The following is a 25,370-nucleotide window of genomic DNA, read 5'->3' as shown; positions in this document are numbered from 1 at the left end:
CAATTAAGCACTCAGCCATATCTCAAGGTGTATCCCATTCTTACTTAATTGCAGTATTTAGCCTCAAAATTAAGCGGTCGTTTAGTCAGCCTTAATTTTAACGAGTATGTAGCCTATCATGAAAACATATTTGGAACGCACGTAGAGAAATAACCTCCTCGCGAAAAATTTACATGTAAATAGCCGTAACTAGACGAGAGAAGACACGTTATTTACGCATTTATTACGAAAATATGTTATCTTTCATTTCGAATTTTCTTTACGGAACAACTGTCGACGGATATTACTAATCGACTCCAACATCGCCTTCGAATGTCGACGAGAGAAATCGCTAGTGCACATAGCGAGGAAACGATGCCGAAGGTAATAGATCGCATGCAATATCATCGCTGGGGTGCATAAATATCGGTAACGGAAAAAATCGCGCGCGCTTAATCGCTCGTAATAACGGATGCGCCAGTAATAGGGTTCTCGCTGTAACCGAAGGACGATACACAGTTTAATATAGGAATTTTGAAGAGACAGAAAAAGATCGTCGCTATAACGGAGTTCTCGTTATACACCGTGCTCGCTATAGCGGACTTCTACTGTAGAATGTTGGTTTTCTCCAAAAAATAATTTAGGTTATAGTTTGAGTTGAAATATTGATCTAAATGTATGAAACAGTTTGCTGTTATGTCAAGTAGGGGGCCTTTGTTTAATATTTTAAGGATTTCCATATCTTGCTTTATGTTAGTAAAAATATGGTTGTAATCTTGCATTTGTTGACCTGCTGCTGAGAATTTGTTATATCTTAGGGCATTAATATGTTCTGAATATCTTGTATTGAAACTTCTCCCAGTCTGTCCAACATATGAAAAATTGCAATTATCACACTTGATTATGTAAACTCCTGATTTTGAGAATCTATTAATTCTGTTAACAGAAGTGGAATTGTATAAGATATCTGCATTTTTATTATTTGTTTTAAAGGCTATTTTTACATTGTGTTTCTTAAAAATGTTAGTGATTTTATAGATGTCTTTATTAAATGTGAAAGTGGAAATTAAGGGGATGTTGGGTTTTTCTTTCTTTAAAGTGGTTGAAGGACAATGTCTGTATTTGTTTATTATTCTTTCAATGAAAAAATAATTTAAACCATTGGATCATGCAATGTATTGAATGGTGTTCAATTAGTCTTTTTAGATCTTTTTTAGACATAGGTACAGTAATGGCTCGGTGAACTGAGCTGTTGTAAGTTGCTCGTTTGTGAGTCTGTGGATGTATTGAGTCTAGGCAGATTGTATAAGCAGTTTGAGTGGGTTTTCTAAAGATCTTGTAACTTAAAAAGATTGGGTGTCTGGTGATAGTTAGATCTAAATAGTTTTAATTTTGGTCTTTTTTGGATTCTAGTGTGAATTGAATGTGTGAATCAATGTTATTAAGACTGAGAAGAGTGGTAGTTACGTCGATTGTTTTATCATCTATAATAACCAAGATATCATCTACATATCTGGCCCAAAAGAGAATATTTGTAAAGATTTTGTTGTTGTCATTCTTATTATGTTCTAGAAAATCTAACTATATTTCAGCTCGGATACCTGAGGCAGATGAGCCCATTGCCAAACCTTGATGTTATCAAAAGTGAAGAAATTGTTATTTACAGCTAATTTTTAGATAGACATGAAATCATGGCTTTCGAATTTACTCAGTTGACTGTATTTATTTAAATTGTTTTCAATAATATTGATACCTTTTTTTTTGCTACTTGTTTTACGTCGCACTGACACAGATAGGTCTTATGGCGATGATGGGATAGGAAAGGCCTAGGAGTTGGAAGAAAGCGGCCGTGGCCTTAATTAGTGTACAGCCCCAGCATTTGCCTGGTGTGAAAATTGGAAACCACAGAAAAACATCTTCAGGGCTGCCGACAGTGGGGTTCGAACCCACTATCTCCCGGATGCAAGCTCACAGCCGCGCGCCTCTAAACTCTCGGCCAAATCGCCCGGTAGTTTTGATACTTGCATGCTGGGATACATGTTAACAGTATCAAAAGAATGAAGGGAGTGATGGGGCTGGATATTGAATTAATTTAACTTATTAGGTCAGAAGTGTTCTTAATGGATTTTTTGGAAATAAATTGATAATTCTTCCTCAAAAATGTTTGGACAAATTGAGATATTTTGTATAAAGGGCTAGGTCTATAGTTGATGATCGGGCGAATAGGTACGCCAACCTTGTGTATTTTTGGCAGGGCGTTTGCAGTAGGAGGACCTGGATTCGTAATTATTAATTTTGTTTTCTTTTGGTCTGTCAATAGGTATGGGGTGTTCTTTAGAGTCTGTGTGAGTAATTGTTGAATTCTCTGGGAGGGATCCTTTTTGACGGTGGGAAATGAACTGTCTGAAAAGAAATTCTTTGTTTTATAATTTATTCATTTTTATCCATTACGATGGTAGTATTACCTTTGTTGGCTTTGGTGACGATAAGATCGTTGTCAATGATTTTCTTTTTAAGTGCACATAGTTGTTTTTGTTCGGCAAATAAGTCTTTGTTATTGTTATAATTAGTGGGGTTGACTGAAGTTTTTGGAAAGAAAACGTAGTTCAGTTTCTTTTTTAATTCTATTCTTAATTCATCTTGTTTATCTATTGCCATTTTATTAATGGCTAGTTCAGATTCTGTGATCAAGGTAGTGGCCGTATTAAGTGTATTAAGGTTAGGCCAGTTACGTTTGGGGCCTTTAACTAAAATTGAGTTTTTGTTATCATTTAACACTACAAAACAGTTGTATTACCAGAAGCATTGTATGCGTCAGAAATGATCACAATTAAAGCATCAGGCATCATAGAGACAGAAAAAATAGAGCGTAAAATTTTCAGAAAAATATTTGGACCAATACACAGAGATGGCATATGGATGAAACGACCTACCGAAAAGCTGTACCGGCACACTGACAGACTCGCAGACATGATCAGGAAACACAGACTAACTTTCTGCGGGCACATACAGAGAATGGACAACAACAGACTTACAAAGAAAATCTTTGATGTAGTAAACAGTTCAAGCAAGAAAACATATTGGTATAGTGAAATAGAGGAAGACTTATGGCTGGTGAGCATCAACAAACAAATGATAGGAGACAGAAAAGAATTCAGAAACAAAATTAGGAATACAAAATTTATAGTAAATGAGAAGAAGACAGGAAGAGTGTGGACAAAACAGAGGAAACTGGAGAACAGCCAAAGGATGAAGAGATTTTGGGAAGAGGAAGAAGGGAAAGAAGTGAAAATTGTCATCATGAGATATTCGAGTTCAAACACTGTCCATAAGGGCTTAAATGATACGAATGAATGAAATGATATGATATGAGTAAAGAAGTGGAGTCAAAGATAAGGCATTTTGCAGATGATATTATTCTGTATAGAGTAATAAATAAGCTGCAAGATTGTGAGCAACTGAAAAATGACCTCGATTATGTTGTGAGATGGACAACAGGCAATGGTATGATGATAAATGGGGTTAAAAGTCGGGTTGTGAGTTTCACAAATAGGAAAAGTCCTCTCTGTTTTAATAACTGCGTTGATGGGGTGAAAGTTCCTTATGGGAATCACTGTATGTTCCTAGGTGTTAATATAAGGAACGATCTTCATTGGGGTAATCACATAAATGGGATTGTAAATAAAGGGTACAGATCTCTGCACATGGTTATGAGGGTGTTCAGGGGTTGTAGTAAGGATGTAAAGGAGAGGGCATACAAGTCTGTGATAAGACCCCAACTAGAGTGTGGTTCCAGTGTAGGGACCCTCACCAGGATTACTTGATTCAAGAAGTGGAAAAAAATCCAAAGAATTGCTGCTTGATTTGTTCTGGGTGATTTCTGACAAAAAAGTTGTGTTACAAAAATGTTGCAAAGTTTGGGCTGGGAAGAATTGGGAGAAAGGAGGCGAGCTGCTCGACTAAGTGGTATGTAATACCAATACAAATTGCGTTGATGTGATTCATACATCAGTTGAAGATATTAAACATTGAGTAGATCCTTTAGTATTATTTGACAGGAGTAGGCTATGTGCCCACATCAGTTTTCCCCCTCTCCCTACCTCATTAACATCTCACACCCACATGTGCAGGTCGCCCAAGGGTGTCAAATAGAAAAATCTGCCCAGACAAGCCAAACATATCCTCAGACACACTCCTGGTACTAAAAGCCATACACTAAATTAACCCATTAAGAGATTTCTTTTTCACATATTGAGTAATTTATTTTGGTAATTTTTCCCTCAAGTATGAATTGTTTCACTAGGGAAAAGTTACCCCCCCCCCCTCCATCTCTCTCTCTTTTGCACTGTCAGTTCTGCTAGTTCATCAAAAAAGAAATCATTTCTCAAACCTACTACACCCATGGTACTCCTGCTTGTTGTAAGAGGCGGCTAAAAGGGGCGACCAAGGGATGATCGAATTAGAACCATGAGACTACTTGTAATTTGTACCATCACACGGGGAACACCATGGGTCGCCTTTACTTGCTAGTAGTACCACTATGTTTGGTACACAATAGGTTTGTGATTAGTAGCAACAGAGTGTGAGTCAGGATGGTATTTACAATACCTGTGATTAATACCACTACATGCGGAACAACACGGGCTTACGTTGCAATGTAATTACTACCATTATGCGAGAAATACCACGGGTCTGAGTGTTGCCTGTGATTAATACCACTATATGAGCGACACCATGGGTCTGCGTTGCCTATGATTAGTACTCACTATGTGAGGAACATCACGGGATAGTATGAGTGCCTGTGATTAGTACACTTATGTGAGGAACACCATAGGTTTGCATTGCTTGTAAGTGGTGCCGCAATGTGAGAAGCACCATAGGTCTGCGTTACATGTGCGTATTACATTACCTGTGAGTAGTACCATAATGTGTGGAATACCACGAGTCTGCACTACTTTTGATTAGTACCACAACATGACAAATGACATGGTTCTACTTCACTAGCAGTAAGTACCATTATGAGGGTCCGATGACCTGGATTTGGACCTCTTTTGACAACAAGCGTCATCGATTCAGGATTGTGCTTTAGAAGCAGTCCCTTGGTCAGTAATACTATTGTTTTACGATAGTTTTTGGGAATATGGGGCATTGCAGGTCAGATCCACTGGTTGTTTTAAATTCATATTCACCCACTCATTCTTCATCATCACGTTTTGAATTCTGGTCAGTGGATGATTTTGGACTTTTAAATTGTCAGTACATTTCATCTCACTTTGTACCATTAGGGGCCGATGACCTAGATGTTAGGCCCCTTTAATCAATCAATCAATCAATACTGATCTGCATTTAGGGCAGTCGCCCAGGTGGCAGATTCCCTGTCTGTTGTTTTCCTAGCCTTTTCCTAAATGACTTCAAAGAAATTGGAAATTTATTGAACTCTCCCTTGGTAGGTTATTCCAATCCCTAACTCCCCTTCCTATAAATGAATATTTGCCCCAGTTTGTCCTCTTGAATTCCAACTTTATCTTCATATTGTGATCCTTCCTACTTTTATAAACGCCACTCAAACTTATTCGTCTACCAATGTCATTCCACGCCATCTCTCCGCTGACAGCTCGAAACATACCACTTAGTCGAGCAGCTCTTCTTCTTTCTCCCAATTCTTCCCAGCCCAAACTTTGCAACATTTTTGTAACGCTACTCTTTTGTCGGAAATCACCCAGAACAAATCGAGCTGCTTTTCTTTGGATTTTTTCCAGTTCTTGAATCAGGTAATCCTGGTGAGGGTCCCATACACTGGAGCCATACTCTAGTTGGGGTCTTACCAGAGACTTATATGCCCTCTCCTTTACATCCTTACTACAACCCCTAAACACCCTCATAACCATGTGCAGAGATCTGTACCCTTTATTTACAATCCCATTTATGTGATTACCCCAATGAAGATCTTTCCGTATATTAACACCCAGATACCTACAATGATCCCAAAAAGGAACTTTCACCCCATCAACGCAGTAATTAAAACTGAGAGGACTTTTCCTACTTGTGAAACTCACAACCTGACTTTTAACCCCGTTTATCAACATACCATTGCCTGCTGTCCATCTCACAACATTTTCGAGGTCACGTTGCAGTTGCTCACAATCTTGTAACTTATTTATTACTCTATACAGAATAACATCATCCGCAAAAAGCCTTACCTCTGATTCCATTTCTTTACTCATATCATTTATATATATAAGAAAACAAAGGTCCAAGCATCATCATCAAAAAGAAATGTTCAAGAATTATGATTCTTCTTCATTCTGTATTGGCCTTCATGTAGTGCTACATGCAGGTGCTCAAAAGTATCTATAGGTTCAGAGCATCGGCGGTAAATAAGAACCTTTAGCACTATTCCAAACTCTGCCCCCTCTTTATATATAAAATGTCACTGTCACCTGTGCCATCTTCTGCATCATTGCCACCACTCAGATTACTAAAATAACTGTCACTATCAGCATCATTGTCTTCTGAATCTAACAACATATGCACAATATAATTTTCGGCTAAATCCTTCAATTTGTTTTTGCCTCCAGAACCACTGGAAGTTGCCATGCTAATACCACTGCCTTCTGTATGTAAGAGCATTGTGCTGTAGGCTGAATAGACGAAGATCCTGAAAGCATATTCCCTGCCCCTCACTTGAATATCATGCTCAATGAGATGTACAACCAACATTCAGTAGATAGCAGAAAGGTTCAGAAAAGGTTTAATGCTTACTAGTGGCTTGTGCATCGTACAGTATTCATTTGAAATGGCTTGACACTTGAAAGCAGTTCACGCAACTAGGGAATGGTATACCATGACGTGTATAAACAGTCGACGTGGCTAAGCGGTTTAAATAATGCTTTATAAAGTTTTTTTTTTTTTTGCTAGGGGCTTTACGCCGCACGACGAATAAAGCTTTTTATTACTTATATTACACATATGAGGGCTGTTTCTTTATAAACATAAACTACTAATTACAAATGATACAAAAGAGATGCCTGTATGAAACCTCTACAGTCCCTCAGTGTAGTCCCCAGCATTGTACAGAACCTGTTCCCATCGATATGGAAGCCATCCCTGTAGCAGCACCTGTTCTCTGGATGGTATGGTCTATTGTCTGCAGAACTTACAGAACAGTTTAAAAAGCAGATGCCACGAAGTGGTTCCTTCATCTTCGTTATCAAATCAAAATTGCAAAGGATTAATTCAGGGAATTATGAGGGATGATTGAGCCCTTCCCAGCTCTATCAAGCTTATAAATCAGCCATCAGTTGCATGGCATGCACCCAAGCTTTGTCCTTCAATCATGCGGAAAGTGTCGTCACATCTTGCGGAGTGCTCCTCAACAGGTGATGTTCCAGAAATGAACAATAATACTGCACATTCACGGTCTGTCCTTGCGTACTGTAGGCATTAAAATAACGCCATCACGGTTGTGCACCAGAATCCTTTTCATGGATTCTGACGCACTTTTGACTTTCGTGGGGACCCATAATGACTCCTTTCAATTGGTGTTTCAGTTAGGTCTTGTACGATTGGGCCCATGTCTCATCCATTATTATGATGCAGTGTAGGAAAACCTCCCCTTTGTACTTGTAGTGTTCCTAGTGCACAGCATTGTATCATTGCCATTTCTGCAGTTCCATCAAATGGTGCAGAACCCATCGCGATGGAATTTTTCTCATCTCAAGGCGGTCTTTCAGGATATGAAACACAGCCTTAGTCACTATGCTGGTCTCTTGGCTTCAATTGATAAGTAATGATTTAGTGCATACTTGTGAGGAACAGAGGATTTGGGTTTGATTGTGACTTAGGCTGACAGAGCATTCAAAAATCACAAAGTAAATTCATGATATTTTCACCATTGTCCAGTTGAGAACTCTGCAAATAGCTGTGTGCATCATCAGGGAATTAGAAGTATGTTTTTTCAAGCAGAATCTGCAAATGCAATTATCTAGTATATGGGATATTCAGGTTTGAATCTCAAAGATGGCTTTGAGATTTAAAGATGGATCTTCTGTGAGGAAATAGACAGAAGCCTCTGTCAAAAAAGAGAAAAAATTGGTTCAGAGTTTTCAAAGAAAAATTGTCTTAATGTTTAATGAAGGCTTAAGTGCAAGGAACGACTGCAGTAGAGGTGCTGAAATCTCTCTCAGTGGGATCTTGGATTATTTTATTCACAAAAGACTAAAAGTATAGTAATAAATGATTTGCCATTCATGACCAGTAATAAGATTTTTGTTTTTGTTAGTGAACGCATATTCTCCCCTGTACTTATGATTTTATTCCCATGTAAACTTTTTGATATTTCTCTCCATAGCTGATGCCTGTTTCAAGGCTGCACTGAGTCTCATTCCTGAGTTGCCTGCTACAGTTGAAGTGGATGGTAAACAGAAGAGTTCAGAGCCGTATCTTGTGTCTTTTGTCTGCCACTTACTCTCTACGTTATTGGTAGTTCCGGTAAGTTATTTGTTAGTATTTCCTTCAAAATCTCTTCAGTACCTGGCTAAACAATTTAATATTACAAATTATCTTCATTACACCTTCAAAACCCACTCTGAGAAATTTTACAAATTTTACGAAGAAAAAACATTTTCTGGGCATTATTTGAAACCACAGCACTGTTTATATCTTGAATTATTTTTCTGTATCTAGGAAACAAATGTGTGGTAATAATGTTTTAACTGGTATTTGTTTCGAATAAACATATGGCAAATTTTTCTTAAGCCTTTCTAACACACCCCACCTGGATAGCAAGACAATTATTTATCAGGGTATTCATTATTTTATGCTGAAATATGCATCATTACAAGATGAAAGACATTTTATGATCCTATTCTCCTTAAACAGCACAAAATACAAAACTTAATTGTTAATAATATTAATAAATAAACTGATCATCACAAGTCACAAGATACAGAGTTATGAAAGCCCATATTAGGTTTAACAGATTACTAATAATGGCTGAAAATAATAATAATAATAATAATAATAATAATAATAATAATAATAATAATAATAATGATGTACACATGGAGTTTGGAATGAAGAAATGTAGAGCAATTCATCTGAAACAAGGAAACCTTGAGACTAATCTCTGTAAAGAAAGTAATGAAAAATCTCAAACCAGAAGACTTTTACAAGTACTTTGGGCTCCACCAATTTAAAAGGATCTGTCACTCAACCATCAAAGAAAGACTAAAGACTTTGAGAGAGCCATAGCCGTTTTAAAATCATCCCTAAATGTAGGAAACTAAATAAATGCAATTAACTCTTTTGCTACTCCTTTTTCCATATACTCATTTGGTGTCATCAAATGGTCTGAAACAAATATAGTGGACTTGGAGAGACAACTGAAGACATGTCTGACAACAAACAGAATGCTTCAGCCTAATTTTGCAATTAAGGGAATGAACTTGTCATGTCTAAATGGAGCCTCAGGAAGATATGCCATGAACAGACAGAAAACCTGAGCATAAATGCAAGTATGAAGAGGGGAGCTCTATCAACCTTTCTTTAATTTCAAAATTTCATCCATAGCATGATATGCCTCAACAAGGATCCTGAAAGCTAGCATGTATCAGCATCATCATACACTAAGAATGAACATAGTAGCTGTTAAACAAGCTATAGAACCTCAATCTACTATGTTCCCCACAATATTGCGGCCCAACAATGCACCTTGATTGTATCTATACAACAGTTGGACTTAATGCTGCCATACTGCATAGATATTTGAACTTGACACCAAAACCTCAATGATCCTTTATTCTATAAGAACTATATTTTCAACCTCGGCTATACAATTTTCGGAATATGTGGCATTCAAGGGACTCCAGCATGCCAAAGCCCTTCATTGTACCATATGTATATATGTATCTTGTTTGACGTAATGTTGGCAACAGTATAGATTTTTGAATGGAACTCCAACAAGTCAAAGCCCTATAATTGTACCATATGTATATATCTTAACAGTAGTATAATATTAGAATAAGGCATTCTTGTTAAATTAGTTTTTAGTAATGTTTTATGTACAATCGCTATTAAGCAGGTTCACCAAAAGCTGATGATGACCTATTTACGGGTCGGAACCGGTACTGTTTTAATGTAGATAATTTTAAACATTTTGTAAACAAAGTATTGATTAGGTGGAAAACTCATCCTTCATACCTGTGTAGTTAAATTTCGGAAAGGCTATTCACATGTAAAATTTTAGCGAGGATAACTCATTTCTCTACATGCGTTTCAAATATGTTTTCATGACACATACGGTTAGGTTAGGTGACGCCATTTGAAGAAGAAAACTTTGGAATGATACCGTATTTCTCCAAATCCAAGACGACAATTTTTCCTCAGAATCTCATGCGAAAAATCAAGGGTCGTCTTGCATTCGCGGCCCAATAGTAATGAATACCACTGGCAACTCTCGCGGTAACCCCGCTGCTTCTTTTCACACGCACACGCGCACACGAAATTCGTTGACAGTAAACGACCGCCTCTTTATTATACATCGCTAGCCGTGACATCCTGTTGTACAGTGCCTGTGTGTAACGTCACTGGATCTCGGGAAATAGTGAAGAGAGAATGACATTCTATTAGCCTCTTCAAAAACGTTTCTCAAATCTGCTGAATGACATCAAAACACGCAAGCCATCGAATTCTTAGAAAGGCCATGCCTACTCAGTGGCAGAGTTATAACGCGTCTACTGTACCTGACTCTTAGTAAAATTAAGTTTCATAGACAGCAAGAATATTTTCGTGATGGATAGTCGTAAAAATAACAGGTATTGCCGGCAAATTTTCAACGAGATCTCGTCGATATTATGATGCCAATTTTAAGTTAATGGTTATTAAACACGTGGAAAAGTAGAATAATTGTGCAGCCGCAAGAAAATATGGCACAGGCCTAACTAAAGCCAATATTTGGTATCAGCGTGAAGACAAAGATGGCTAAAAAAGTGTACTGTACAAAAAATGCAGTCAGCGTCCACATCAAGGATGCTTTAAAGAAGTCGAAGATGTAATTGTGAGGTATGTGCATGAAAAACGCAAGGGTGGAATGGTCATTCCCTTGTGCAATAAACTCGTTCGTTGACCTTCAACGTCCACGATTAGGCCTATACATCACTAGCCACTGAAGTTGGCCGAACCCGGCAAGCGGGACATGCGTGTAGTGGTAGCCCGTTACATCTGACGCTGAGTAAAAGTACCGTAACAGTTTTATAGACAGCAAGAATATTTTCCTGATGGATCACCGTATTATAGAGACGCATGGAATAGGTATTGCCGGCAAATTTTCAACGGGTTCTCTTCGGTATTATGATGCCAATTTTAAATTAATGGTCATTAAACCCGCAGAAATAGAGAATAATTGTGCAGCCGAAAAAAATGTGGCATAACGAAAGCCAATGTTCAGCGTCAAAAAACAGTCTAAAAATGCGTACTGTACAACAAAGGCATTCATATGATTTTACAAAGCACTTTTTGAGCCTGATTTACATTTTTTGAAGGTAAAAGTGGGGTTCGTCTTGGATTCGGAGAAATACGGTAGGGGCCTACTGTAATTTTCTCAGAATTAAATTAAACATACACTTTCATGTAGTATCGGATTTCAAAAAACAACAAACAACTAAGCCATAGTGTGGATATCATCCTCAGAAACGCAAGTTTTGAACAACCTGATTGCCGTTTCATACCGATTTTAATGTTTATGGGGGTTTTCCGACTTTTATACAAAAATCGGATATAACGACAATCCGCCATAGCGAGTACATTTTCCATTGTTGCGAATTCTCGATATAATGGACTTCTACTGTAGTTTTAAGTGTGTAATAGTTAAATCTTAATAATTATGTTTTAATTTTAAATCAAATGCCTGATTTAATCTCGAGGTGATACAATGACTGATGATGCCTTCTATGAAAGGCAAAACATGTCTCATATTTTCATAATGTAATAAGGATAAAATCCTAATTATATCAGACCCAAATGTATTGAATAGGTGGTTAAACAATAAATTAATTAGTAATCTTATAAACATACCACTCAGTCGAGCAGCTCATCTTCTTTCTCCCAAGTCTTCCCAGGCCAAACTTTGCAACATTTTTGTAACGCTACTCGTTTGTGGGAAATCACCCAGAACAAATCGAACTGCTTTCCTTTGGATTTTTTCCTGTTCTTGAATCAAGTAATCATGGAGAGGGTCCCATACACTGGAACCATACTCTAGTTGGTGTCTTACCAGAGACTTACGCCGTCTCCTTTACATCCTTACTACAACCCCTAAACACCCTCATAACCATGTTCAGAGATCTGTACCCTTTATTTACAATCCCATTTATGTGATTACCCCAATGAAGATCTTTCCTTATGTTAACACCTAGGTACTTACAGCGATCCCCATAAGGAACTTTCACCCCATCACCAAGCTCGATAGCTGCAGTCACTTAAGTGCAGCCAGTGTCCAGTATTCGGGAGATAGTGGGTTCGAACCCCACTGTCGGCAGCCCTGAAGATGTTTTTCCGTGGTTTCCCATTTTCGCACCAGGCGAATTAAGGCCTTAATTAAGGCCACAGCCACTTCCTTCCCACTCCTAGCCCCTTCCTGTCCCATCGTCTCCATAAGACCTATCTGTGTCGGTGTGATGTAAAGCAACTTGCAAAAAAAAAAAAAAAAAATTATAATAATAATAATTCACCCCATCATTGCAGTAATTAAAACTAGTACTGCCTTGAGGAATTTCCCTGTTAATTATTACAGGGTTAGATAAAGCTTCGCCTACTCTAATTCTCTGAGATCTATTTTCTAGAAATATAGCAACCCATTCAGTCACTCTTTTGTCTAGTCCAATTGCACTCATTTTCGCCAGTAGTCTCCCAAGATCCACCCTGTTAAATGCTTTAGACAGATCAATGGCAATACAGCCCATTTGACCTCCTGAACCCAAGATATCTGCTTTATCTTGCTGGAATCCTATAAGTTGAGCTTCAGTGAAATAACCTTTCCTAAACCCAAACTGCGTTCTATTGAACCAGTTATTAATTTTGCAAACTTGTCTAATATAATCAGAAAGAATGCTTTCCCAAAGCTTACATGCAGTGCATGTCAAACGTACTGGCCTGTAATTTTCAACTTTATGTCTATGGCCCTTTCCTTTATACACAGGGGCTACTATAGCAACTCTCTGTTCATTTGGTATAGCTCCTACATGCAAACGATAATCAAATAAGTACCGGTACTTCAGATATTGTACTATATCCCAACCCATTGTCTTTAGTATATCCCCAGAAATCTTATCAATTCCAGCCGCTTTTCTAGTTTTCAACTTTTGTATCCTATTGTAAATATCACTGTTATTATATGTAAATTTTAATACTTCTTTAGCATTAGTCACCTCCTCTATCTGGACATTATCCTTGTAACCAACAATCTTTACATACTTCTGACTGAATACTTCTGCCTTTTGTAGATCCTCACATACACACTCCCCTTGTTCATTTTTGATTCCTGGAAGGTTCATCTTGGGACCTGTTTCTGTCTTAAAGTACCTATACATATCCTTCCATTTTTCACTAAACTTTGTGTGACAGCCAACTATGCTTCCCATCATGTTATACAGAAAAACTTGCTCAAAGTGGAAACTTGTCCACTGTGTACGAAAGTTGTGGTCCTGGCGCACTGGATATGGCTTTGCATGTTATTTATGTTGTATAAAGCAGAATCTGTTCAACATGGAAACGGAAAGAAATTATGAAAATGATTACTGTATAATGCAGAAATTAAGCTTTAGCTGTGAAAAATATTTAGGCATACCCGGTACTGCAGGTATATAAATATTTCGCCAGGGGAGGAATTAGGATTTGCAGACCATAACACGCTGCTCTAATGAGGTCCGGGTTTCCCAAATTCCTGGTAGAATGGGATCAAATCTCCACTAATTGCCTGACTCTTGCCATGGTTCGTAGAGATCTTTATCTTGATGTACAACTTGAGCCCAATTCTTAGGTAAACAGTTCCCTTACTTTGTGTCCCGTCAGTAAATTTGTGTCAGTTTTGAAGACAGCATGTTGGCTAAGAAATATATGTTACTGACACTGAACGAGAAAGTGGAAGTTATTGAAGCGAATGAAAGGAAAAAGTTGTCTGTGTGTGAAATTATCTTGCGTTTCAGATGTGGAAAAACTCAAGTTTATGAGACTTCAAAACATAAGGACGACATTACTAAGCAGTGGATGGAGGGGAATGGACAAATGAAGAGGAAGTCTAAGGTAACAGGCAATGAAGAAATCAATTATTTAGTGTGGGAATGGTTCATCAGTGCCCGTTCGAGAAAACTTCCAGTTAGTTGACCTATGCTACAGAATGAGGCTCTTGCCATTGCTAAATCACTTGGCAACACCACCTGGGTGGCTGGAGAGTTTCAGGGATGGAAATGTAGTAGCCGAGTGAAAATCGAAGCTGCAAAATTTAATTTCTGTCTATGAACCTAAAGACATTTTCAACGCCGACGAAACATGATTGTTTTTTTCAAGCCTTGCCTTCAAAGTCACTTGGGCTTCATGGGGAAAAGTGTGGTGGGGGTAAAATGTCGAAAGAAAGATTTACAGTACTTTTGTGTGGTAACATAGAGGGGAAATTGGAAAAGTCCCTGGTAATCAGGAAATCACCAAAACCAAGGTGATTTAAAAACTTGAACTTGCGCAAACTTCCGGTAACTTGGAGGAGCAATGGGAAAGCCTGGATGGCCAGTGCTCTAATGGAAGAATGGCTGAACAATTTTAACTGTAGGATGAAGAAGGAAAATCGCAAAGTTATCCTTTTCCTCGACAATGCCACTTGTCACCCACGTGTTCCTTTCCAGTGTCAAGCTAGCCTGGTTTCCATCTAACACAACCAGTGTTGTTTATGGACCAAGGAGTGATTTATATCTTTAAATCTCATTACAGACGTTTATTGATGCAGTCACTGATCAAGAATGTTGATACATCTAACAACACCTACTCCCTTGCATGCTTAGTTTCCAAACTGAATGCTATCAACTGGATCAGTTTGGCTATGAAGCAGATCAAACCTCAAACAGTCGTAAAGTGTTTTGCAAAAGTGGGATTAACAGAAAGTGATGACGTCGGCACACCTGAGGAAGTGACTAAAAATGCTGCACTGATATCTACACTGAGCTAACAACAGAATTTTGCATGTAATGTAGGCGAATACATTCACAGCGAAGACCAGCTTGCTACTCACTACAGTTTCCAGTCTGCTGTACAGCTTCTGAAGATCTGCCAAACAGAGAATGAAGAAGATGATAATCCAAGGGACGAAGACCAGGAAGAGGAGGAGGAGGAAAGAGAAAGTCAGGAAAAAGTACGCACTCATGAACAAGCTATTGAGTGTGTCAGGGACATAATGAAATTTGCTGTCAAGTTGAATTCACCGCGACTTCTTGAGCTACAGTACAGTGCTAAAGACTACATTGAGAAAGACATGACATCAAGGAAGGTGAAACAGGTTTCTTTGTTAGACTTGTGGAGAAGGAATAATTTGACAAATACAGTATTGTGTGTAATGTGTTATATATATATATACTGTAGTTTGTTTATTAAACATGTGGAATAAGACAGAAATTGTCAGTTTTTCATTGAGTACGGTATATACAGTACATACTGTACATACAAGTGTGTTACAGTGCAGGCCTATGCGAGAGTAATAAAAACCTACTGTACATCAAGTTATTATGTTACTGAAATTTGCATCACCAAAACTAGACTAATGGATCAGGGGTAAGTAATTTTTGAATCTTTTTGTATAATTTTGTTCAATCCGGAAACTTGTCTAATTCGGAAAGGGAACTATGACCCTTGCGATTCCGCTTTGAGCAAGTTTTACTGTACTTAGCTGACTTCTTTGCTAGATTCAATTTCCTAGTAAGTTCCTTCAACTTTTCCTTACTTCCACTGCCATTTCTAACTCTGTGTCTATCTAATCTGCACCTTCTTCTTAGTCTCTTTATTTCTCTGTTATAATAAGGTGGGTCTTTACCATTCCTTACCACCTTTAAAGGTACAAACCTGTTTTCACATTCCTCAACAATTGCTTTAAAACTATCCCAGAGTCTGTTTACATATTTACTTATCGTCTTCCACCGATCATAGTTACTTTTTTTAAAACTCCCTCATGCCTGCTTTATCAGCCATATGGTACTGCCTAACAGTCCTACTTTTAAAACCTTCCTTTCTATCACATTTTTTTTTTTTTAACTACGGCAAAAACAGTTTCATGATCACTAATACCATCTATTACTTTGGTTTCTCTATAGAGCTCATGTGGTTTTACCAGCACCACATCCAGGATATTCTTCCCTCTAGTTGGTTCCATCACTTTCTGAATCAGCTGTCCTTCCCATACTAACTTACTTGCCATCTGTAGGCCATGCATCCTGTCGTTCGCATTACCTTTCCAATTAACATTTGGTAAATTGAGATCTCATGCTACAATCACATTCCTTTCCATGTCCTTTCCCACATACCTGATTATCCCATGACCCTGTTCCACCTGACTTTTCGTATCCTCTACATTTCCCTTTTCTACCCTTTCACTATCCTCCTACTTCCACACTTCTCAGCATCAGCTCCCAGTTCCTCATCTTCCCTCTGCTGTTCTACCCGCAGTGACTCGTACTGATTTCTCACAGACACCTGTCCTGATTTCTGATCCTGAATAGAGCCCTAGCCTGCAGTCTCCTTCCCCTTAGAACATCAGACTACCTGTCTTCTACAATTCCCCCCATTCCTTCCCATCCCTTTTACTCCTACTGTATCCTGTACATTGTGTGAGGGAGACCTTTTAAAGATCACACGATAATAAGGTAATTAATATACTACTACACTACAATACTACTCACTCGTACTCTGTTTTTATCCTACAACACCCTGTTGTTGTTTGAGTCATCAGCCCATAGACTGGTTTGATGCTGCTCTCCATGCCACCGTATCCTGTGCTAACCTTTTCATTTCTAGGTAACTGCTGCATCCTACATCTGCTCTAATCAGCTTGTCATATTCATACCTTGGTCTTCCCCTACCATTCTTAGCGCCTACACTTCCTTCAAAAAACCAACTGTACCGAGCTCGATAGCTGCAGTCGCTTAAGTGCGGCCAGTATCCAGTATTCGGGAGATAGTAGGTTCGAACCCCACTGTCAGCAGCCCTGGTTTTCCATGGTTTCCCATTTTCACACCAGGCAAATGCTGGGGCTGTACCTTAATTAAGGCCACGGTCGCTTCCTTCCCACTCCTAGCCCTTTCCTCTCCCATCGTCGCCATGAGACCTATCTGTGTCGGTGTGACGTAAAATAACCAGGAAAAAAAAAACCAACTGCACAAGTCCTCGGTGTCTTAAGATGTGTCCTATCATTCTATCTCTCTTTCTGGTCAAATTTTGCCAAATCGATTTTCTGTGCAGCAATTCGATTCAGTATCTCTTCATTCGTGATTCGATCTATCCATTTTGCCTTCAGCATTCTTCTGTAACACCACATTTCAAAAGCATCCATTCTCTTTGTTTCTGAGCTAGTTATCATCCATGTTTCACTTCCATACAATGCCACGTTCCAGACGAAAGTCTTCGAAAACTTCTTTCTAATTCTTATACTAATGTTCGAAGTGAGTTAAATTTATTTTCTTAAGAAAGGCCTTCTTTGCTCGTGCTAATCTGCATTTTATGTCCTCCTTACTTCTGCCATCATTAGTTATTTTACTACACAAGTAACAATATTCATCTACTTCTTTTAAGACTTCATTTCCTAATTTAATATTTCCTAATTTAATATTTCCTGCATCACCTAACTTTGTTCGACTGCACACCACTACTTTTGTTTTGGACTTATTTATTTTCATCTTGTACTCCTTACCCAAGACTGTCCATACCATTCAGCAATTTCTCCAGATCTTCTGTAGTCTCAGATAAAATAGCAATATCATCAGCAAATCTCAGGCTTTTAATTTCCTCCTCTTGGATTGTGATTCCCTTCCCAAATTTCTCTTTGATTTCCTTGACTGCCTGTTCTATATAAGCATTGAAAAGTAGGGGGGACAAACTGCAACCTTGCCTCACTCCTTTCTGGATTGATGTTTGTTTGTTTTTTGTCAAAGCCCTCAATTATCATCACTGCAGACTGATTTTTGTACAGATTGTTGATAATTATTTGTTCTCAACATTTGATCCCGATCACCTTCAGAATCTCGAAATAGCTTGGTCCAATCAACATTATCGAATCCCCTTTCAAGGTCTATGAATGCCATGTATGTGGGCTTGTCCTTCTTAATTCTATCCTCTAAGATGAAACGTAAAGTCAGGATTGCTTCACGTGTTCCAACATTTCTTCTGAAGCCAAACTGATCTTCTCCCAATTTAAGTTTCAACTTGTCTTTCCATTCTGTAAATAATACGTGTTAAAATTTTGCAGGCGTGAGATTCTAAACTATGGTGCGGTAGTTTTCACACTTGTCAGCAACGGCTTTCCTGGGAATAGCTATAACAACATTTTGCCGAAAATCGGTTGGCATTTCTCCTGTCTCGTACATCCTACACACTGCCCTGCTGGTTTCTCCTAAGGAAGTCAGTAATTCAGAGGGAATGTTATCAATTCCAGGTGCCTTGTTCCTGTTTAGGTCTCTCAAAGCTCTGTCAAATTCTGATCTCAAAAGTGGGCCCTCCATTTCATCAGCATTAACAGCCTCTTCTTGTTCCAGAACCACATCATCTACATCGTCCGGCTCCATGGCTGAATGGGTAGCGTGCCTTTGGTTACAGGGGACCCGGGTTCGATTCCCGGCAGGGTCGGTAGTTTTAATTATAATTGGTTAATTTCGCTGGCACGGGGTCTGGGTGTATGTGTCGTCTTTATCATAATTTCGTCCTCATCATGACACGCAGTTCGTCTACGGGTGTCAAATCAATAAAGACCTGCATCTGGCGAGCCAAACTTGTCCTCGCACACTCCCGGCACTAAAAGCCATACGCCATTTCATCATCTACATCTTTACCTTGATACAACTGTTAGATATGTTCCTGCCATCTTTCTGCCTTGTCTTCTTTCCCTAGAAGTGGTTTTCCATCTGAGCTCTTAATATTCATATACCTAGTTTTCCTATCTCCAAAGGTTTCCTCAATTTTCCTGTATGCAGCATCTACCTTTCGTAGGATCATACACCTTTCAACATCCTTGCACTTCTCCGTCAGCCATTCTTCCTTAGCTGTCCTGCACTTTCTATCCACTTCATTCTTTAATCGCCTGTATTCCCTTTTGCCTTCATGATTTTTTGCATTTTTGTACTTTGTTCATCAATCAGGTCTAGTATCTCCTGAGTTATCCATTGATTTTTAGGTGATCTTTCCTTTCTTCCTATCATTTCTTCAGCAACCCTAGAGACCTCATTCTTCACGACTGTCCATTCTTCCTCTATTGTGAATCCTTCAGCCTTCTCTTTAGTCCATGTGCAACATGTTCCTTGAAAGAGTCCTTCACACTATTTTCTTTCAACTTGTCTAATTCCCACCTATTTGGTGGAAATTCTGATGTGAGAACATCAATGGTTTCATTCTCAGACTGCATCAGCAGGTACTATATACTATGACTATGTATATTGAAGTGATTTTCTTTTTCACCTCTTGTGTTTTTATGAGAGCATTTTAGTAAAGCTTTCCACTCATCAAAACTTCATTCATAGAGGCTGTTTTAAACAAAGTAAAATGTGTATAATCGAAAGCGACTTTCAACCTATTAGGTCGTGTTACGTACATTTAGTACGTGTTGAAGAGATGTTAAGTACAGAACAAAAATGGCCAACCAGACACAAGTCACTTTCAATTAAGATGCGGTCGTGAAAATTCAATATTCATTGACTTGGCCCTCAACGGGCAAATTAAACGCACTCTACAGTGTGATGGTAGTAGTACCAGACCTGTAGCTTAGATCCTTTCCAACAGAACAAAGATGACCTGGGCCACCATAGCTCAACTGGTAGAGCAACCGATGCGAAATCGGGAGGTTGTGGGTTCGGATCCCACTGGTGTCTGGTTGGCCATTTTTGTTCTGTACTTAACATCTCTTCAACACGTACTAAATGTACGTAACACGACCTAATAGGTTGAAAGTCGCTTTCGATTACGATGTGGTCGTGAAAATTCAATGTTCATTAAAATGTGTATATACTGGCAGAAAATGAAATCCCAGCACCGTGAAGATACTGGTTTAGAAGAATGCAATATATTTATTTGATTAAAGTTTTCCAGGTCACACGTTCAAGTGTGTGCAATAGACGTGACATGGTGGTACAGTAATAACCGCTGTAGTAGCCACGATTGAATGCAAGCATGCATTGTGTCTCACAGGTGTCGTATGTCATTTTGTGGGATGGAGTTCCATGCCTGTTGCACTTGGTTAGTCAGATCAGCAACGGTTAATGCTGGCATTGGATGACTCTAGATTTGTCATCCCATAATGTCCCATACATGCTCAATGGGCAAAAGGTCTGGTGATTTTCTTACTTTCTTACTTTTCTTTCTTTCTTCTTCTTTCATCATGCCTTTTAAAATAACTTTTTAACTAACATTTCATTTTGTATGTTTCCTGTGTTTTTAATGCATCATACATGTCTTACTGAGGATGACCCAATGCCGGGTCAAAACATGTTGTTTTATGTGTGAATTTTTGTCTTAAGTGAACATAAAAATATACAGTATTGACTAGGAGAATTAAAATTAGTTTTGCAAAATTTTGTAAGAAGTTCAACCGTCAATACAGATTCAACAATGAGATTCATAGTCTGTAAAGGTCTGGCAATCTTGCAGGCCAAGGCAACTGGTCCACACTCTGTAGTGCATGTTGGGTGATGGTAGTGGTATGAGGACAAGCGTTATCCTGTTGGAAAACACCCCCTCTTGAATACTGCAAATAAATGGCACCACAACCGGTTCAGTCCCCAATCTGACATACAAATCCTCTGTCAAAGTTCTTGGGATAACCAGAGTGCTCCTGCTGTCAAAGGAAATCGTTCCCCAGATTATAACTCCTGGTGTAGTTCCAGTGTGTCAATGCCATAGACAGCTTGGTTCTAAGCACTCACTTGGCCTCCTCCTTACCAACCTGCAGCCATCACTGGCACCAATACAAAAAAACGGCTCTCATCTAAGAACACTACAGATCTCCACTCCACCCTCCAATGAGCTATAGCTTGACACCACTGAAGTCGTAGATGGAAGTGATTCGGAGTTGGTGGCATGAATGTTACAAATGTCTGGCTCAGGGCTGTCCCTCAGGTAATCAGTTTGTTACAGTTCTCTGTCTGTCTGGTGCCAACTGAAGCTCTAATAGCTGCTACAGATGCAGTACGATCCGCCACAGCCATGCGGCAAATGTGGTGATTTTCCCTATCCGTAGTGGCCCGTGTGTGGCCATGTACAGAACCAGGCCACTCAGCTCTAATGCTTGTAAACTTTTCTTCAGCATCATGTGTTGCCTGGACATTAATACTGGTATACCGATAACCCTTACAGTTATGTCTTCTTGAGACATTGCCTTCCCTTGACCATTTTTACCAACTGTGCCAAGTCTTTCTGCAATATTGCAGAAAGAACATCCAACTTCTCATAGTCCTATCATACGAACTTGTTCAAACTCAGTAAGCTGTTGATACAACTTTCTTTGTCTCTTTAAAGGCATATGTGACTCACAACGATAACACCAGACCATGACTAAGGCTCACAAAGTATTTAAAGCAAACTTTGTTTTTCAAGGTCATAGTGGCACTATTAGCACCATTCTTTGTTGACTAGCGTGCAAATTTGATCAGGCATCATCTTTCAGATGTGCAAACATGCCTCCCAAATTTCGTTTTTATCAAGCAAAACTCCTTCTGGGTGTTGGGATTTCATTTTACGCTACTGTAAATGCTTTTAAATTTGTAACAGTTCTCCCTATATTCTTTCAGGATAATCCTGAACAAGGAGTACTGTATCTTACTCGTGGACTAATGAATGTCCTACAGCATTACAGTTGGGATGCAAGCAGTAATGCTCAAGCATTGGTCTACATGAATGTGCTCGACATGTTGACGTCAGCCTCCCAGGAAAACTATTTATACCATGTAGAAAAAGGTAAGATAAAAACCTAAATTTAATCTTGGGGCACAAGGCATTAAGAGGTTTCACATATGTTTTATATTTAAGTCAAGCTGGATAATCAAGAGCAGACGAACAACCCAATTTGTCAAGATTTCTATTGAGAGGGCACATTAAAATATGACAAAAAGAAGTATTACAAGTAATACATTTCATCTTGATCCATGGTGGAGTTATTACTTATAATAAATTTCAACTTATGCGTTTGGGAAGTTCCACCTTTCCACCACTTTAAATCTTATGATTTTCTTAGATTACAGTAACATTAATTTGTTTTTAAAAATTTTTTTGTTGGTACATGTTTTGTTGTCCATGGAAAACATCTTCAGCTGTGATCCTGAATGGTGGTTAAAATATACGCAAAACACAAGTAACATATATAAAGCACAATGTCAAAAACAACTTGTTCTTGCCTAATAAAAGGTCTAAAGAGTCAATGATTTTCTCTTCGTTGTTGCTGCTTGGCACTTCTTGATGTAAAAGATGTGTTCATGAAAAGCCACCTGAAAACGATCCTAAAATAAAGGGATCTTAAAAAAAATTCTTGTTAAATAATTAAAATAGTAGTGTGTAGCATGCAAGTTCTTGTAATATTCAGCCTTGATGTGATGGAAAGGGTAAGTTTTTTGCCAGATGAAATAGACTAGGCCTAATTGTGTTCAAGATGGAAAGCGACTCTTGTGGTTTGGTTGCGTCCAAATCATCTGACACCTCTCACGGCTGACTCACACCGGGCCTCCTACTGCGCTGTATCTACTCTATCTACTGTTGTATCTACAACACTAGGAGGAAAGCAGCAGCAAATAAATGTGTTTCACGTTGGATAAAGTAGCATTCCAGTGTGATGTAACATTATCCAAAACCAAGATTACAGTAAAACGTTTCCTACACAATTTTTTCAGTGGTTCAGACAAAACCCCACTGTATATGTATACCAGTAAATTCTTTTGTTTATACGTCTTTCATTTATGCAGCTTTTTTTTTTCTACTAATTGAACGTCGCACTAACACATTGAAGTTTTTTGGCAATGCAAGTATGAGGAAGAGCTATGATTGGGAAGCAGGCAACTGTAGCCCTCATTAAGGTACAGCCTCAGCATTTGCCTGGTGTGAAAATGGGAATCCACGGAAAACCATCTTCGGGACTACAACATAAAGATCAATACGAAGGAAGCTAATAGACTATGATCTTCAGGACTGTCGATGGTGGGATTCAAAACCATCATCTCCTGAATGCAAGCTTTATATATATGATTTTGACACTTATACAATCATATCTGAAGTCCCCGAGGGCAACATGCATCATTTATATGTTTACGATGCTTTGTCTTTAAAATTGCAAGAAAAATTCTATTGCATGATATTAATGCATGATATTCTAAATTCTAAGCGCAAACTTATGACTCACACTGTACTTTCCTTGGAAATCATCCCTCAATGCGCAGAATGGGTAGCAACAGCGACCTTGAAGCTATTTTCGAGCAAAAGTTTTGAAGTACCAAACTATACTTGCTTCAGTCCTTTGTGTTCTGTTGTGTAAAGTAAAGAAGCTATTGAAGCTGTTAAAGCATTACTTTTACCGGGCAAGTTGGCTGTGTGGTTAGGGGTGCGCAGCTGTAAGCTTGCATCCAGGAGATAGTGGGTTCAAACCCTACTGTTGGCAGCCCTGAAGATGGTTTTCCATCATTCCCATTTTCATACCAGGCAAATGTTGGGGCTGTACCTTAATTAAGTCCATGGCCACTTCCTTCCCATTCTTAGGCCTTTCCTATCCCATCATCGCCATAAGACATATCTGTGTCGGTGCGACGTAAAGCAAATAGCAAAAAAAGCATTACTTTTTAAGAAAGATGAAAATGAAGGATCTCAACTTGAAACATATATTGAAAACACAGTTGAGTCATCCTTTTACAATACAGGCCAAATGGCCAAAATTTAAAAAAAAAAAAAAAAAAAAAAAGTTGTTGGCACTGCTAGGCAGTTTCTTATTGGCTGTCAAGGGGATTATTTGTCAGGCAGCAAATTCATTTAAAATCCCATTAAAATGCATTTTTTAAAATGCATGTGGCTGCAAAGTGGGACTAATGACTGCTGGCTCAGGGTGCAAAACAGGCCAACTGCACAGTGGTTGCAAAACAGGCTACCTTTCCATCATGTAGTCGAGGTCCTCTTTTCAGGAAATAAAATGCGATTATGAATGCTGTCATTGTAGAAGTTTAAGTTGGCAGTACCGGAGATCTGCATTTGTTTCTCCTGACATGCCGGCGCAGTAAAACATGAGGGGTTTTTCTGTAAACGGTTGTTTGGTTGCGATAGTCTGTTGCATCAACGTTTTAGTTTAGATTTAGCAATAATACTTGTGTAAATGGCAATTTAAAATGACTGAAATTACAGTTGACAAGTAAACTTGGATGAGGATAGTGCAGTATCCATAGAAAGGTATACTGCATGTGAGTTAGGCACTAGGACGATAAATGTTGCAATTATAATCAATTCCAGGAAATGGAAGAGACATCCGGAACAGTGGAATAAAAATCTGAAACCCCATGGCTCATCAGCCCCATAGGGCCATGGCCTACCAAGCGACCACCGCTCATCGTGAAGGCCTGCAGATTATGAGGTGTTACGTTGTCAGCACAACGAATCCTCGCGACCATTATTCTTGGCTCCCTAGACCAGGACCGCCATCTCACTGTCAAATAGGTCTTCAATTGAAATCACATAGGTTGAGTGGACCTTGAACCAGCCCTCAGATCCAGATAAAAATCCTTGACCTTGCCGGGAATCGAACCCGGGGCCTCCAGGAGGCAGCCACGCTACCCTTACACCATGGGGTGGAACGGTGCAATGGGAACATTGAAAAGAAACAAATGTAAGAACAGCATTAAGAAGCAATCATTTAAAATGGTTGGTTTTCCAGTTTTATTTTAAGAAGTTAAGAGCTTAAAGAATGATGGTTATTGTCACGGAGTTTCCGTGGAACAGAGAGAGGGGAAAGAAGGTGTGGGCTGGAATGGATCTGTCTACGAGAGACAAGATTAATTTAAAACTTTAAAATAAAGGTTATATTTCTTTTCAGAAAATGAAATATTAACAAAAGATATTTTCAGGTACAGGTAATCAGGTACAAAATAGCAATTTCGATACAAGAATAGAAAACCAAAGGATTGGTAATTTACAAA

The 25,370-nt window shown here is 38.7% G+C and overlaps 1 protein-coding gene across 6 annotated transcripts in view; it reads left to right on the top strand.

Moving 5' to 3' along the window:
• The window catches only part of LOC136858352 (VPS35 endosomal protein-sorting factor-like), a 326,083-nt gene that overhangs the window by 282,671 nt on the left and 18,042 nt on the right, over positions 1–25,370 (top strand). For all 6 annotated transcript variants that reach the window (XM_067137830.2, XM_068225497.1, XM_067137825.2 and 3 more), the window contains 2 exons: positions 8,330–8,469; positions 21,999–22,164. In XM_067137830.2, coding sequence (XP_066993931.2) covers positions 8,330–8,469; positions 21,999–22,164 — 306 coding nt within the window. The remainder of the gene's footprint in view (positions 1–8,329; positions 8,470–21,998; positions 22,165–25,370) is intronic.

Source organism: Anabrus simplex, chromosome 1 (genome assembly GCF_040414725.1).
Source record: "Anabrus simplex isolate iqAnaSimp1 chromosome 1, ASM4041472v1, whole genome shotgun sequence".
Lineage (NCBI taxonomy): Eukaryota > Metazoa > Arthropoda > Insecta > Orthoptera > Tettigoniidae > Anabrus > Anabrus simplex.
Note: the sequence above shows the minus strand (reverse complement) of the source record. Positions and strands in the feature narration are given on the sequence as shown.